Source organism: Diuraphis noxia, unplaced genomic scaffold, assembly GCF_037042655.1.
Source record: "Diuraphis noxia isolate RWA-SAM2 unplaced genomic scaffold, SU_Dnox_SAM2 contig0001, whole genome shotgun sequence".
Classification (NCBI taxonomy): Eukaryota; Metazoa; Arthropoda; class Insecta; order Hemiptera; family Aphididae; genus Diuraphis; species Diuraphis noxia.
The window spans coordinates 84958425-84977735 of NW_028301711.1; the positions used below are offsets into that span (position 1 = coordinate 84958425).

Below are 19311 nucleotides of genomic sequence, written 5' to 3' on the forward strand. Positions count from 1 at the left end.
ATAAGACTTGTTTACCAAATAATTATTCATATTTTCAACTAATCAGATTAATCGGACAAAGCTCCTAGTGAAGTTAATTTTCCCCAAGATTTAAAGGCTTTTAAACACAATACACATGTATTTAAACACCGTCACCCCATATCAAGCTTCGAACGAATTATTATGTTTTTCCATCAACTGTAATATATAATAAGTACTTATATTTATTTCGAAATCTTGTGAGTATTTCAGTTTAAATAATTTACAATATCAATAATTGAATAATTGGAATTTTGAATTTTAAAGTTCGTTTTCGAGGATTTTATAGTGTACCATTTGTACCAATATGCATATTGTTTACGATGCTTATCGCATATTTAACTACAATTTAACAATGTTATTTTGTTTATATACATATAATGGTTTATTAGTGAAATCAGTAGTTTATTTGCAATAATTTAAATTTGATGTCCAGATTGGTTAACCAATTTGTTACTTCTAATGTCACCTTAGGGACGTGTTCAATGGCGTGGTGAAAGGGGTTTAATGACGCCTAGACGTCATGGAGGAAATTGTTTGGGTGGGTATGTAGTTGGATCCAACTTGGGTACCAAGCATTATGGTAAGAAATAATATAACACACACATTATATTATACCAGTAACCGATGGAGACATTTCCACCTGTGCATGATAAGCCAATTACACTCAATAAGACAATAACACGCTCGTTGCTATATTTAAGAATTAAATAGCTAAATTGTTAATTTAAATTAAATCAAATTAAATTAGTAATTGTTCTCTGCTATTGGCAAAAATATGATTAATATTTTGGTTTACATAATAATATAATAGTATGTAACGTTTATAGAACTTATTAGTTATTGTTTTTACATTAAATATTGTTCAATAGTTGATTATAAATAATATTTAATAATATTGGCGGCGGTCTATGACGGTTTGAGTATACCGTTTTTGGTGCATTGTACCACCAATATTAGGGTGGTGACTGGTGTGCGAGTGGTCTTGGTTGAGCATGTGCTGACCGCAATGTTTAATGTTAATGTTCAATAAAGTAATGAAGTACCTAATCAATGACATTTGATAAATGATAATCGTGGCTGAAACTGTTGAAAGCGTCGAGATAAGAATATAAGGTAGATTATAAATAGTAAATAATATATTACAAATTTACAATTACACTTTTATAGTAATTATAATCAGTGGTATTAGCATAGGCTTTATTTTCATATTATAGTCAGTGGTAACTGGTATTAGATAAAATAATCTTATTGATAATCTCATATTAATAATAATAATATGATGTTGATGTTATTGCCGTCATTTTCACCGTTTCATAGAAAAAATATTACTAACCGTCTAAAAACAGCCTAAGATAAAATTGAACTAATATATTATTAACTTTCATTGCTATTCGCAACCAGAGCCCCTTCTCTACAATTTAACTATTAATCGTTTTCTTATTACATAAATCTCCATATTACCACACACCACGAAAACTAACTAAAATATAATATACAATATTTAATACATATATAATTATTAATTTATTTTAATTAAAAATATTGATAACAAATTAATCATTAATAATTAATATATAAAAATACCAAACAATATTTTATAATTTTTTACTTGCTTTATCTTTGGCAAATATCTGGACTAAAGTACTCCAATCAATACTTTTTACAACTTTAGACTCCATGCACAATATGGATAAAGATGATGTTTTTTTATTTCCTAATGATGAACGGAGATATGTTTTTACTCTTTTCAAAACAGAAAATGAAACCATAAAGGGTGTGTCACATTCACATATATGCATTTAACATTTAATATTGATTGTTACCCGTCTAAGCACATCAAAAGTAATAATATGTCAATTGAAAAAATAAAAAATGACACAAGCTAAATAAAATTATATAAATAATTGATTTTTGGCAAAATCTTCAATTATGTCGCTATAATTAAGCTGATGAGTTAATTGAGATTCAATATTTAAAAATGCCAATGCATTCAGTCTGTCTGTGGTTATATTTGACCTTAGATATGTTTTTATACGTCTAAGTGTCGAAAATGACCGCTCTGCGGTACAATTAGTTGCTGGAGTACAAAGAAACATACGTAATGATGTATACTCACATATGGAAAAATATCCTCCAACTCATGTTTTTTCATCATGGTACTCATATCAATTATACTTTTAGGATAATATTTTATATTTTGTAGATGACTTTGGAAATGGATGCGCTCATTTATAAAAGTTTCATCTAAATCACTTTTGTACATCAAATATAAATTTTCAGCTGATACATATACTTCTGATGTTTTCATTACTTCAAGTTTTAAAAAAAAACTGTACTTCGTTATAACATTATCATATGCCAACTTTCTAGTAGTTAATTCATTAATTATAGAGTCACAAATTACATAATATGTATTGACTTTGAATTCTACATCACTAGGCAAATCAACTTCTTCTAGATCAACTATTTCATCATTCTTTTTGTTTCTTTTTCTTTTACGTTTAGAAGTTGTTCCATAAACATTTACATCACATTTTGTTAATGCTTTTTCTTGATATTGTAAAAGCATTTCATCGTTCCTGAGATTTGAAACATACTTTATTAATGAATTGTAATGTTCACAAACCGTACAAATATCAATATTAACTGATTGTAAAAATTTACTTATGGCATTAATCGTTGTAGTAGGTCTCCCCAAAATAACAACATAAATGTAGTTTCAAGACGATTCATTGCATGAAGTAAACCACGAGCTTCATTACATGTAATAGATTTTTCATTTAAATTGTTTGATATGTCAACTAAAGTTTGCTTCACGATTCCCCAGTTATCAATAAGAGCTTTGCAGGCATCATATCGCGATGACCATCTCGTTTCAGATAGATTTTTCAATGTCAAATTAATTTTAAGTAGATCCCAACGGTGAGTAGAAGCTGAAAAAAAGGTATACACATTCTGGATAAAACAAAAAAATGAATTAGCTTCTTTACAACAACTAGCCGCATAAGATCCAATCAAGTTAAGTGAATGAGCTGAACACGGAATAAAATCAGCCAAAGGTGCAATTTCACGGATCCTAGCTTGAAGACCAGAATAAACGCCAGACAATATGATTGTCCACGTAAATATGAAATATCTAAATTGTATTTTTTTAATATAGAAAAAACTGCATCAGCCATATTTTGAGACTTGTGTCCAACATTTTCCAAAAAATCTTTCTACCGGTAACCCATCACTGTTAACATACCTAAATATAAATGAAAGTTGATTTGGATAAATAGCATTTTCATAATGTGTACTTATTTTTAGGTATTCAAATTTTTATTTAAAACAATATTTTGATGGGAAAATAAACACTTACCAATTGGTAAAAACAAAATAAATGTTTGAATTTATTGTTAGATAAATTAATTGATTGAAATTAGAATTTGAGTATTTGCAATTAAATATTTTACTATGTTATCTTAATTTAATGTAGACTAAGTAATTTTGTATTAAATAATAACGATCTAGGTACCTATGTATACCTAATATAGATTTGCAATTATATTTATATTTATAAACTACTTGAATTAATAATTATTATAGAAGTAATGAATACTGATGATATTGAAAATACTAATACAACATAATGAAGAAACGATTGTCTCTGCTACTTATATTTGTCTTCTAGTTCCAGATAATTAATAAAATAATTTTTTTTTCAATAAAATAACCATCACTACTCATTAGGTGTGATTCATAAGTCGTAACCATACCTACTTTATTAACTATAGTCTATAATAATTTAAATGCTATAATATTAGTTAAAATGTAGAGATAAATATATTAATTTATTTGGTTGTCAATTTGTCATTTTTTGACAGTGGATGAAGAACAAATTAACTTATTTAAACAATTTAACCTAATAAAAGCACGTGTTCTAACAAGACAATGGACTACTTTCAATATTATATCTAATTTTTAGGGTTCCGTACTTCAAAAGAAAAAAACGGAACGTTTTTCTCAGGAACGCGTGGAGGTATCAAACTGAAATTTGTATATGATACTCAGGTCTACTGTCCCTGGAAGCTGTAGAAAAATCAACCTTCTAAGCCAATGCAATCAAAAGATACAGCCATTTAGGCCGCAAATTTCCGCAAATTTTCGAAACTCGCACGGGAATCAAAACCTACAGGGTACTTCCCGTGAACTTAGAATCTTGAAATTTCGTACGAAGTCACGTCATATAGTACAGATATAGGAAAAATTACGAAAACCGTAAATTTTTAGTTTCATCATATAAAAAAAAAATATTTTTGAAAAATATTTTTGACAATTTTGAAAATTTCAAGTTACTACTCCTTATCTCATGAACGCGTTGAGGTATTAAATTAAAATTCATATTAAATACTTAAGTCTATAATACCTTTAAACTGTAACAAAATCAAACTTTTATGTCAACGCAATCGAAAGAAATAATAACAATTTAAGCCGCATATCGTCCGTCCGTCTGTCAAATTTTCGAAACTCGCACGGGAATCAAAACCTACAGGGTACTTCCTGTGAACTTAGAATCTTGAAGTTTCGTACGAAGTCACGTCTTATAGTACAGATATAGGAAAAATTACGAAAACCGTAAATTTTTAGTTTCATCATATAAAAAAAAAATATTTTTGACAATTTTGAAAATTTCAAAGTTACTACTCCTTATCTCATGAACGCGATGAGGTATTAAATTAAAATTCATAATAAACACTAGCACTACACGAAGTAGTACAACTATAGATAACGTTTTTTCGAACTTCAATGTTCAATGTGGTACTAATCATACCTTTTTCAGTCACCATTTACAAATCTGGTTCAAATTTAATTCTTAATTAACATTTTTGTACCAGATTTCTAAATAGTGACTAAAAAACTGTAAATAAATAACTTTGATAAAAAAGCTTGCCCTTGTTATATTATAAAATAAATGATAGATGTTAATATAAAATGAAGGATTACTGGAACGATAAAGATACCTTTGTCATTAATTTATGATCCTCCAGCTTTCCATATTTTTATGTTATAAATTTCATTTTGCAATAAAAATAAAAAAAACTTTTACTTATATACCTACAGGTTTGTACGGAACCCTCGGTGCGCGAGTCCAACTCGCACTTGCCCGGTTTTTTTCTTTTTTAAACTCATTCATCAAGGAATTGCTAAGTCTTGTCATAACTTTCGGTTGTTTATTTAAAGTACATTTTCCATGGAAATTATTAAATAATTTTTCTAAAGTTAGTGCACAGTTGAATAAAATAGGCGATGGAGTTGTCAGGCTACTCCTTGAAACATGTTGAATCCATGATGATCCTTCACCTTCCTTTTAAGATAACCATGGATATTTGGTTGCAAAATGGTTTGCCACATATCCAGACACATACTCAATGTACAATAAACCTCCACTTCAGTCAATTCTCAGTCACTTCAGTCAAGTCTTAAATATGAAATGTAATAAAATGATTTATTTTTTTAATGTAGGTGATAGTAATATTATTAATCTACTTCTTTCCAATTGGTGAATTGCAATACATTTTTTGGCTAAAAAAATTAAATTTGACAATACTTGGGCTGCTAATTTCACATTTAGTCTTTATGATACTACATTTAAATGGAGATCTGTAACTTTGTAAACACAACTTCAATCTCCTTTGTTTAGACCAACAACTTCTTGAAGAAAATGTTTTCCAATATATGTTTGATTTGGTAAAACAAAACCTCTGTCTAATAAATGATTTCTAACAAGTTTTAAGAGTTGTGGAACGTCAGCAAACATGTAAATTTGTTCTCCAGAAACAGGATGCTCAAATGAAGTTTTTGTTGGTGTGGCTCCAACATCATTTCCAAAGTCTAATATTTGTAGGCCCCATGTAGCTAACAATGGCTACTATCTCAAAACCACAGTCATTTAGCCGAGTTATAACATCAAATAGTTGTCTATTGATTCATTGATAAATCTTAATCATAATTAGGGCTGGGATTTGTATGTAAATACATATTTTTAGTTAAACACGATAAATTAATTACTGCAAATGATAAATTCGTTTCACGTGATTTTGTAAAAACATATTTTATTTTACATATTTTTACATATTTCGTCATAAATACTTATTTTTACATACTTTGTAAAATTTTCGTTTTTATTTACATATTTCGTAAATTTTGACAATTTCAGTGGTTTAGTAATATTTTACATTTTTATTTCGATAACGGTATTCGGAAAATTGTAAGTGTTTAATGCATATAGGAAATAAGTAGGTTAAAATAAATATTAATAACTTGATTTTAGTTTATCTTATCTGTTTCTGTTCGATAACCATACCTTAATGATGTTAGATTATACTTTATGAAATTAAAAATATAGTATCTATGTTGGATTCTGAACATGCAGCATCAATTTCCAAGGGAAAAGAAATATAAAGTCTGCTCTATCATATATTGTGTCTAATTTTAGTTTTTTGGGTGAATCAATTTCAAAATTAGAAAACACCAAGATTCCGTTGAGTGAAAGCATACAAATTATTGATTAATAATTTCAAAAATTAATGAATCAGAGGGCCCAACAGCAGAATTATTAAAGAAAAAATGAACGTCGTTTTAAACAAAAATTCGGGACTGAAGACCATTAAATGTATAAGAAACATTCTTTGTGGTATTGTGGATGATAGTGCAAATGAAACAATTATTATCAGTCAAGTAATTAGCAGTAGTTAATTTTGGACTAGAGAAATATTCATGCTTGGGTTTATTACAAATAACATAATCACCATCAGTTTCTGCTTTCAATTCAAACTGATTTTTTTTTGACAAATTAAAATCATTAACATCAAAGCCAAATACAGATTCTAGTTCTTCTTTAACTCTCCTCCTTTTTGTTCTTTCACTTGTCATTTTAATAATTTCAATATTATCATCTATTTTTTTTAGTAAAGATCAGAATAAAACAACCAAGTACAATAAGTGGTGATCATAGAGGGGGGTTATAAGGTTTAGGTATATATTACATTATCACCCCTCAGATATTTCTTTTTACTTACAATTTTTTTTAACCATTCAATTAATATATTTAGTCATCTAGACTTTGTTTATTAATTGATACAATAATTATATGATCAGTTTGAATTTTGATATGAAAGTAATTCCATTTAAAAGGTTTATGTTACCTATGTTACATCAACAATTTATTAAATTTAACGGTTATACCAATGTACAAATATATTTTAATTGGGTGTTGAATCATAACAACTATAGCGGGTAGGTATAATATAGTAATAATGGTATTATAATATAGGTAGTAGGTACCTATTTAATAAGTAAATATTAATAATACTATAATAACTAAAGGTAATGGGTATAATTATAATTATGTTATTATTATATATTATTATCACAGAACAATTATACGACAATAATATTATAACATTATTATTATTTATTAGTTATTACATAATACGTTATAATTTATATTATTGATAACACAAAATATAAATATAATCATTCCATGCGGCATGCACCTACGTCCTACAATAAATTATTATTAATTATAGGCATATTAATATAATATATTGAACACAATAATATTATAATGCCAAGGTACAATTGTATAATATAGGTACAGCTATCAGCTGCGTATAATTATGTCGTTGTCAATCGGCCACCGTGGCAGGTATTTCCTATATAAGAATAAGAACTAAAGCCTCAGTCGTCTGCAGGTTGCGTTATTTTACAGTGCCCGCACCCCCGCACGGGCAGCTCGCTTATATTTCTGTTTGACTAAAAGTCTATATAATATAATACTGTTTAAATGTCGTATCTTGTTTGATGTTATCCGTTTTGTAAATTAAATCCATTTCATTGAAACTTACTTTTTTCATAATTTAAATAACATTTCACTAAACTGATGCATGCATTTCTAATGGTACGCGGAACCAAAAATTGTTCAATAATAATAATCTATATATCCACATATAACGAAACAATAATAATAATAATATATGATAATTTTCTGCAATAATGCAGCCCTCCCCCCCAACTCCCCAGATAATATTATGCAATATACATAGTAATTATAATAAGACATCAATCCATATTCTACTCTAATATAATTCATATATATATAGTATAGGTATACTTGGCGCAATTATAATTTAAATTAAAATGTCTAAATTTATGAATCATTTATTCTGTTTTTTACTATGATATGATATATTATTTATAGATTCATTTTATTTTTCGTTTCATATTAATATATTATTAGTTTATTACTGATTTCAATTACGAGATATTTAAAAGTGCCTATTGGTTATAATACATATATATATATATATATATATATATATATATATATATATATATATATATAATATATATTAATATATACGTATTAAAATATGCCTATATTATTATTTTAGTTACAGACACAGGACACAGCAATAATAATAATAATAAGATGTACGAATAATATAAACAGTAATATAATATAATATACTAGCCGACCCGTCACGACTTCACCCGTGAAGTAATATAATATTTTATATTTTATCTTTAGATATTTTTGTTTATTGTAGTGTTGTTATAAAGAGGAGATTTTGTGACTTTGTTAGGGATAATATCTAGATTATTAATTGTCCATTTTTTGGCAGAACATTTATAGCATTCATGGATCCGATTCGGACGGAAGACTGTTGAGCATAATCAATCTAGCTGTGTATCTGAAGCCGATCTGTTATTACGAAAAGTCGATTGCGAACTCCAGCCGTCGTCAACATCTGTTGTCTTTCTTTCTAATTTCGAAAGCTTTCGGAACGCTCAGAGCTTGATACCCTAAATGCGATCTTGTACAGTTCTAATATTTTGTTCAGCAAGCCTTTGTGAACGCTCAATACTTAGCACTCTTGCACGCATATTCTCTCTGACTTGCAAGACGATATTCAGTTTCTAATTCTCCATCACGATGTATTTATTTAGCCTCTAAACTATTTCTAGAAATTTGAGATCTTGAACTATTGGCATTTTAAAATGATAAAAAAACTAAATTATTTTGTGATACAATTACCAATCCTTAATGTTTTGGATCTTTTAAAAATTTACAAAAACATTTTTTATGTTTTCGAGTAATCAAGGAGTAAAATCACCTATTAAAAAAATTATAGGGAGTAATAATTTTAAGGGTATGAGTGTGTATGACATATGAAGACATATATATCGCTTCGTATAAAATATAAATAATATCTCAAAAATTGAAATTTAAAAATTTTTTTTTTTTTGAAAGTCGAATTCGAAGTCAAATTGTAATCAAATACAACATGTAGCTGATATAATATCAAACCCTCAAAATAATATCTTTTATTATTTTTTAATAAAGAATTACTCAAAAATCATAAAAAAAAGATTTTTTTGGTGAAAACCCGTGTTATATAAATATAATATCTAATATTATTAAATAATTCATTTTAATAATTTTTTAAAATAAGTTAGAAATAGCTTTTTGATAAAATTTTCAACAAATATATTAAAACCCTTTCGATCACGCTTTTATAGTTTTTATGGTAAAATTATGAAAACAGGTATGCATGCTATTTTAAATTTTTGAAAATTTTTGGTACTATTCCTGTGGTGATATCATTATTATTTTAGAAAGTAGAAAGTGTCCCAAATATAGGACATTGTGATTCAACGTTGAATTAAAAAAAGATAAAATTATATTTCTAAAACAATCTTTTTATTCCTTCAATAAATGACAAATATTAATTAGATATAACAAAATAAAAAAAATGGCTGTTATAAAATTATAAATGAAAAAATCAACACAAATACAAAATAATTATCACATTTTTGTATGAAAATCTAAAACAATAAAATTAATGAAACAATTTTCATAGTTGATAAAAATAAAATTAAAATTCTTCAAAACAAAATAAAAAAATTAGCTTATTTATAATTATAAAATTATAAATGAAAAAATCATATAAAATATAATATTTAACAATTTTCATAGGTAGTTGATAAAAACAAAATTAAAATTCTTCAAAACAAAATATAAAAATAGCTTATTTATAATTATAAAATTATAAATGAAAAAATCATATAAAAGTATAATATATTAGGTGTAATGTATGTAGCATTTCTTTTCCATTTTAAATTTTTTACTGGTTCATATACTTCAGCTTCATCTTGATTAGAATTATCATTTTCTTCAATAATATCTGTTTGCTGCACATCAATATTTTCACCAAACAAATATTCATTGACTGTACAATTAAATATATAAAATAATTAGGTAGGTAAATATAATTATGAACATGTTATTTTTTATAATATTTTATTGTATAACTTACATTGATTATCTGTGAAGTTCATTAATTCATCCAACTGATCTATATCAATTTCATTATTTGGATTTACACTTTCTAAATCATTTTTATCTTCTTGATCAGTATTACCATAAACTATTTATAATGCAAAGCATTAAAACATAAAATATTTATTTATTTATATTGTTACATTTCTTTACATACCTTTGGATATTAAATCTTGAACATTTTCGTCTTCATCATCACTTGAAATTCCATCAAAGTCTGATAAATCGCAGTCTAGTATATCAAGAATTGATTGGGTATTTAATTTATTTGCCATTTTAAATAGGTACAATTAGTTATTTTAATTTGTAAAAAGTATATTATTTATTATTCATAAAATTAGAAAAAAAAAATTATCATCATGACAACACATTTTAAAATAAGTAATGTAGGATATAATGTGGTAGACCACTGCCACAGTAATAACGAAATGATAACACCTTCTATAAATATAACATGTCGCGCCGTCGCGTCACAGTGTCCTGGATACGGTACACATATTTGTGTGCATACTACACACTAACGGAAAATAATTTGGCCATGTTTAAGCATAATAACAGCTGATCACACGTTTTTATATTGGAAAATATTTTTTCTGTCATGATAAATATGAATTATCAATAATAAATACCGCGAAACAGTTGCCATGTCAAGTAATAATTGTTATCACCAAATGTCGATATTAATTTCGTGTATAAAGTAACTTATCAACTGTTATATGAGTAATTGTTTAATAGTAGTAGAAACTAGAAACACAAAGCAATCAAATTAATGTTGGTACGTTATCATACGAAAAAAATTAATATGGTTTTTAACTGGCTAAACATGTGTCCTACGTAGAGGACACTATGACCGAAAGGGTTTTAATGATATTATTAAGACATGTGTTTTGTGATAATCTTAAAATATTTTCTAGAATCATTTTCAACGCATTTTGAAAATAATTTCAAAATGATATTAAATACAATATATTTATAAGATGTTTCTAAAATATTTTAAAGGAAATATTTTCCTTATGATGATTAAAATATATTTTTAAAATGCCATCATCATACAGAATGCTATGTGGGTACAGGTCTCATGAAATAGTGGAAAAAATAATCTTCCCTTTATGTGATTCATGATCTTGTTAAACCCATGGGTAAATCCCCAAACAATATGATATTTTCTGTTTGAGACAGTCCCATTCTCCCATAAATAAGTAAACGGTTTACAGAAATACGTGAGATCGTCACAGGTTCACGGCTTTGTAGAAAAACAACCACATTGTCCGTGCATCGGCGACGACCCACTTAGGTATTATTTCCATCTCAATTTATTTTCCAAACCACCCGTCGTTAACTTATTCATATGACGTACACTATCGAAAACTCAGTATTTGAAATACCATTAAATTATACAAACGCTATAGCTATATATGGGAGAGCAGATAAAATCGCCAAAAAGTCGCCCTCAAATTCTATAGAAATAGCTGAGGTCAATTAATTTTACTTATTGCAGCGTGGTAAGAATAAAGGAACAAAAAACGAAAGAAATGCCAAAATCATGTATTTTAAGTGAAAACTGTTCTTAATCAAGGAATGCAGCTGTCCGCCAGTCTGACGCCAAACCCACCGAGTATAATAATCAATTTTATTTTTATTCTGTACATATATATGGATTTCCAGAATAATAGGTATTATTATTTATAACATACCTCTACCATTTTGAAAGGTTTCTATAGAAAACTCGTGTCGTGTGCTATACTGTTAATAATATTCTATTGTCATTAATCGAAAAGTGAAACGCAAGAGTGTCGTATGTACATTATTAATTGTGTTATTGTATTCAAAAGGCGACAGGTCTACATAGATGGTACCAAGATCCTGATAATCGTAATACACCACCCAATGCAGTAATAAAACTGTAGTTGTCTTTCAGCATATAGAGGGTTAGGCATACCTTATTGAATATTTTGCTACTCACGTATATAGTATATAACAGGGATGACCAACATGAATACATCAACGAGCCAAATGGATAAATTAAATAATATAATTAATATTCAAAATGTTTATAAACACATTTTATAATTTTGATAATTTTATCGTTAGTAAGTAAATGTTGGTTTGTTTTAATATGACGCAAGCTACAAGTTGGCCATCCCTTGTATATAACTACGTATAATATTATGTGAACCTTTTTATCGCATAGTTATAGCTATACTATATAACTATCTGTCAAATTACAATATATCGTCTTTTGTGTAAGATATATCAACATTTTAAGCTTTCGATGGAAATCGTACTGCTGCGCAGTTGTTTTGAAGAACAATTTTAACGTATGAAGGGGGAACATAAATTGTACAACTTATAATAGAAGTGAACATTAAAACCATTTTTGGGTTGTTACAGCGTACATACACATTTACAATGCATATTAAACGTGTGCATATCTTTTCAGTACATTAAAATGGGGGCTGAATTTAAATGTAAAATGTATTACTTATGCACAGCATAGCAGCAGTTCAATTTGAACTCGCGCAAGATGCAAAGTTTATAAAGGAAAAAAGATTTAGCTAATTTTCGTATCTACGTTGTACGATTACACAACCGAAATAAATACCCTCCAAAAATATTTTACACTCACAACTAATTTGATACTTATACAATTATATGACACAATTAAAAATGCATAAATATTTAAACTTTAAATTGATTCTGAACTATAATTATGCGCTTTTGTTTTTTTGATGGTTTTTAAATGCCTTTGTTGCTATTTCCTTTACATTACATATTCTGCATGGAAAGCAAAATGCAGCATCTTTAGCTTGAGAATATTCAATCCATTTATTAACATCATAATACTGTTTAAGGAATCCACGATATTGTAATCCCATTAATGTTCTAGGAAAGATAATTTGAGATTGAAATGGACCATTAATAATTCTATTCCTTAGTTCAAGCTGATTTTTAGGTAGTTCAATTGAAGGGTTTTTTGGATCAATAAGTGGTGTATCTGGTAGTGCATTATGTACACTTATACATTCAGTAATAACATCTACACCTAGGTATACATTTATATGAGAATAAATCTTTGGTCCCAGGTAGAAAGGGCTTAAGTCAATTTTTCACAAAATTTTTTTTTTCAATCGATTTATAGCTTAATTTTTGCTGATTTTTTTGGTCCAATTGGCATAAGTCAGTGAAGAATATTACTCATATTATTGAATAAATAAATAAGGCATATCTAAACATAATCGTTTCTACGTTCGGTAGAAAAGGCGTATGATGACTTATGCCGTTTATACCATTTTATCGCTCAGGTACATAAGGCTTAATATGACTTACGCCTTTTGTAGTGTAATTATATCTCATGTAAAAATGGCATAAGTCAATGATAAAAATTAATTTATTATTATAATATTATAACAAAAATTATAATTGGTAGTAATGATTACAACTGAAACCTTTCATCTCTCATAATAATATCATGTTAAGTTTAAACTGCAGTTATACCAACAGAAAAACTTGTTTGTCTATTTCCGTGGTACCATATTATAGGCTATTATAGTATACGTATAGTTGTTGATGTTATAAAAACAATTTATTTTTGTCTATCTTTCTTTCTATTGATAGAATGATAATGAGTTTGCGCTCCAATATTAATTTATTTTTGACATTGTTATTCTCATTTTGCTAATGTGTTTAATTACTTTGGTTTAACCGAACCTTTTTTTTGAGTTTAAATTAAAAACCACAAAATGAGAAAAAGAACTATTCAAATGGTCAATATGACTAGTTCCTCAACACATTGTAAACCAGGTAATATTACAAATAATACAATAAATTATAATAATAACAAATTAAATTAATATTAGTGTTATACTTAATAGACAGTAATCAACGCTACAAGAAAAACAGATTATTCTCAGATGATTCAGGTAAAGTACAACATACTTAAAGCATACTTACCCATTAAATTAAAATAATTATTACAATATTAAAAAAATTATTATTAACAGATACATCTGTGGACGACACTGATAATGATAAAGACTATAATCCAAATTTACAACCATATGTATCAAATGAATCAGATTTATCAGGGCATGAAGATGAAATTCATACATTAATGCAAGACTCATTTATTAGTAATATGGTCAATGAATCCTCTAATGGTGAATTAAATTTTATTTTTACAATTATATCAAATATAATTTCTAAGCTGTAAAGCCAATATTAATTATGATGAGTGACATAACTTAAAAATGTGGTAGAGTAATAATAATATTATGATCACACAATTTTGATTACCTACCTATTATGAAAAATAAAACTATTAACATCTTTTCATTTACTTATGTATTTTTAATTATTAATAATAGGTCTTCTACAAGATAATTTAGATATCCCTTCTGGAGGAACTTTAACACTTTTAAATAACTTAAGTGAGTATAAAAATAGTTTTATTAAGATACTTATCAAGCAAAATACTAATAAAGAGAGTAGTTAATTTGAAATAGTTATATAAAGTTATGAAAAACAATTAAAAAAGTTATGAGACATAATATTATAATAAAAATATTTTCTTAATAAGTAATAATAGTAGCTTTACTATTATCATACCTACTTATTTTTATTATTTGGCTATTATAAAAAGTGTTAAAATAAATGTTGAACATTTTTTAATAATATTTAAAATACTTAATTTATTATTTAATGGTATTTAAGTACTTGATTGGTCTTAGTTAAAGTCTTTATCAGTATGTTTCATTAATTTTTTTAACATTAAAATTAGGTCCAGACCAACCAATAGCATTATGTGATGATACCAGAGTTTCTCCTGAAGAAACTATACATGCTAACATAGGTAAATATAAATAATTATAAAAATGTTTTGTAGAACTGAATTTAAGTCATCTTAATTTATTATATTAAGTAGTATTTAATATTTTATCAAAATTATTAGATTATGAAGTAAGTACAAATATAGAAGTTGATGATGGCCCATTGCAAGAGGCAACATTCCATAATACTACAGGTATTTAAATAATTATAAAATTAAATAAACTACAAACTATAATATTTTAAAGAATTTTTATATTTTTTAGATATTGAAGATGACATAGTAACACAAGCTAATGAACATATTATTAATTCTGATAAACCTTTTGGGAGAAAAATTAGAAAGTTACGTACAACAAACCGTCAAAAAGGATTACCTTATGTTACTGCAAAAGGTAAGAGTATACCTGGCCGTTCAAATGAAAAGCCATTACAAAAATGTCGCATGGATTGTAAAAGTTGGTTAGAAACTCATAAAAATGCTATTTTTAATGAGTATTGGAGTCTTGGTTGTCATACAAGAAGATTAGACTTTATAGCTGCAGCAGTAACTAAAACAAATACTGTAGTTACAAGAAAAAGAGTTGACACATCATTAAAAGAAAGAAATGTTACTTATCATTACTATTTTACTATTGATGGTAATCGCAAAAAGTGTTGCAAAAAATGTTTTTTGATCACATTAGACGAAAAAGAAAAATTTTTTAGAACAGTTGTAGAAAACAAGTATACAAATTCAGTTACAGGTATAACAAAAAAGGATCAGCGAGGACTTGGACCTTCACCAAATAAAATAAGTGAAGCTGCTATCATGGATGTACATAAACATATTCTTTCATTCCCAGCATACGAAAGCCATTATACGCGTAAAACAAATAATAAAAAGTATTTACCACCACATCTTAATCTAAAAAAAATGTACGAATTATACCGGTTGACAACATCTGAACCAGTTGGAAGAACAATATATGAAAGAGAATTTAAGAAAACAAATTTGTCTTTTAAAGTAAGAAAAGCTGACACCTGTCACAAATGTGATACGTTTAAAATGAGAATTGACATGGAACATAATGATGAAACCAAATTGAATTTAATTAATGAGCGTGATAAGCATGTTAAAAACGCTGATGACGCTTACAATTTCAAACGCCTGGACAAAGAAAAATCAAAATTGGATTCAACAAATATTTGCATTGCTTTTGATCTTCAACAATGTTTGCCAACACAATTTTTGGAGACCTCTGTGGCATTCTATAAACGTTTGTACTGGACATATAATTTAACAACACACAATCTCGCATCAGGACAAGCTTCCTGTTATTTGTGGCATGAGGAAGTTGCTCGTAGGGGAGGCAATGAAATTGCATCATGTGTTTTCAAGGACCTTATGAAACTACCAGATACTATAAAAACAGTTACATTGTACTCTGATTCTTGTGCAGGACAGAATAAGAATTCTCACATAGTTAGTATGTTCTTTACTTTACTATCAAAAAAAAAAACATTAAAAGAAATCAATCACAAATTTTTGGAGCCAGGGCATACTCATATGGAGTGTGATTGTGATCATTCACTTATTGAAAAACAAAAAAAAAAGTCTGAAACCATTGTAGCTCATCCAAGGGATTGGGCTACATTAATAAGCTGTACCAACAAAAAAAAACCGTTTCATGTAGATGAAATGAAACAAAGTGAAATGTATGACTTTGGTAAGATTGTAAAAGGGCCTTTGGTCATGAGAAAAACTAATGAAGATGGCAATAAGTTTATCTGGCATGATGTTTCATGGGTCAGGTATTCCTCATCAATGTTGGGTAAACTATTGTATAAAAATAGTCTAAGTGAAGAAGAAGAATTTAAGACTTTAAATATGATTAGAAGAGGATCAAAAGTTATGACAAATATAACATTAGATCCAGCTTATGATGGGCCATTAGCCATATCAAAAGAAAAAAAAAAAGATTTGATTGACCTTTTACCATTAATACCAAATATTTATCATGCATTTTATAAAAATTTAAAGGATAATCAAAATGAAGATGCTTCATATGACCCAGACCTCAGTGAAAGTGATTAATTATAACATTAAATTTTGTTGTATTAAGTTTTAATTTTATTATGTTGTAATTTTTTTTTATAATAGGTACAATAACAATATTTTTTAAAATAATAAATGAATATACTATAATTATTGGTTTTTAGTTTATTACTATATTCTACGTATTAGACATTAATGTACCTGTTCAGTGACATTTTTATCTGATAATTTATTTTATTTTAAAAGTCATGGACAAAAAGACATAAGTCAAAATAAGTGAAATAAAAAGGGCATAAGTCGTGAACAAAAAGGCTTAAGTCAAAACTAGTGAAATCAAAAGGGCATAACTACAGTTATCTCGGTAAATATTCATAGTATCAAGAATTTTAATGGTTAAATGTATTCAGAATGCAATATATACAATATAAAAATACCTTAAATATGTAAGAATATAATGAACTTACACGTAGGAATTTTCAAACATTGATACTGCTGTCTCAAAAAGTTGATCAAATTGACTTAAGCCCTTTCTACCCGGGACCAAAGAAATAAATAATGCATTTAAAAACAATATATGTTTAAATGTTTTAAATAGTTAAACATTAAAATTTAAACAAAGCATGAAGCATTAAGCAAGTAACTATGGTGTATAGAGTTAATATGCATAATACATATACCGGGTGATTCTTTTATCATTGAACACTCGTAATTTCAAAAAATACTAATGTTTTTGAAAATATTTTTTTACATAGTTTCAAGTTGTTCAAAAACCAAAGTTTTTGTTAAAAAAATTTATTTTAAAGTATTTTTTTTATCCTTACTATCCTTATCCTTGGTTATTAGAACAATTATAATTAGACATCCATTGTATTGAGACAATTATCATTTGGAATATGGACGTATTAGGAGAAAAAAAATCGTACAATGAGGAATGTATCACTCTGGTGCAGTGGTGTCAACAAATTATTGTCCCATAAATCTTTATTTATTTACTTATCTAATATAGTAATATATTTTCATGCTTATTGGCTTATTGCTTAGTGCTTATTGTTCACTTGTGGTTTGTTAGCTGTTGCAGACTACAGTTTGTAGTACAGACAACTGACAAGTACAGTAGTACAGTAATTGTAAGTAATTACTAAGTACTAATTAACTATTTATTTTTGAATGTTTGTATACATTTAACTATTTAAGTTATTATATTTTATTATCCTTACATTAACATCCTTTTAGTACAAACCACCAATTTAACAATTTATTATAAGAAATGTTTAACATTATACTGAAACATCAGTATTCAGTAAAATTTTCAGTATTTTCAGATTTGAAAATCATATTATTATTAACAATAACTCTGCTTCCACAGAATCACATTAGTTTAGGTAAATTAATAATCATAATAATTCAATAAACATAACAATTTTGTACAATATATTAAAAAATAGTTAACATTAAAGGCATATTTTCTAAATGCTTTATACTATGATTAAGATTCACCAATGAATCAATAGTTGTTATTTGATGTTATAACACTTATAACTCAGCTAAATGACTGTGGTTTTGAGGTAGTAGCCATTGTTAGCTACATGGGGCCTACAAATGTTAGACTTTGGAAATGTCTTGGAGCCACACCAACAAAAACTTCATTTGAGCATCCTGTTTCTGGAGAACAAATTTACATGTTTGCTGACGTTCCACATCTCTTATAACTTGTTGGAAATCATTTATTGGACAGAGGTTTTGTTTTACCAAATCAAACATATATTGGAAAACATTTTCATCAAGAAGTTGTTAGTCTAAACACAGGAGATTTAAGTTGTGTTTACAAAGTTACAGATCTCCATTTAAATGTAGTATCATAAAGACTAAATGTGAAATTAGCAGCCCAAGTCTTGTCAAATTTAATGGCAAAAGCAATTTCATATTTTAGCCAAAAAAATGTATTGCAATTCACCAATTGGAAAGAAGTAGATTAATAATTATTATCATCTACATTAAAAAAATAAATCATTTTATATTTAAGACTTAGAAATTCATATCTATC

The 19311-nt window shown here is 27.1% G+C and overlaps 1 protein-coding gene and 1 pseudogene across 2 annotated transcripts in view; both read left to right on the forward strand.

The window, feature by feature from the left end:
* LOC149062218 (uncharacterized) overlaps positions 1 to 19311 on the forward strand; it is a 510544-nt pseudogene that overhangs the window by 70193 nt on the left and 421040 nt on the right. The window lies entirely within an intron of this gene.
* The window catches only part of LOC149062220 (uncharacterized), a 204454-nt gene that overhangs the window by 66347 nt on the left and 118796 nt on the right, over positions 1 to 19311 (forward strand). Inside the window, exon 5 of the mRNA XM_089221572.1 lies at positions 12127 to 12133. Coding sequence (XP_089077698.1) covers positions 12127 to 12133 — 7 coding nt within the window. The remainder of the gene's footprint in view (positions 1 to 12126; positions 12134 to 19311) is intronic.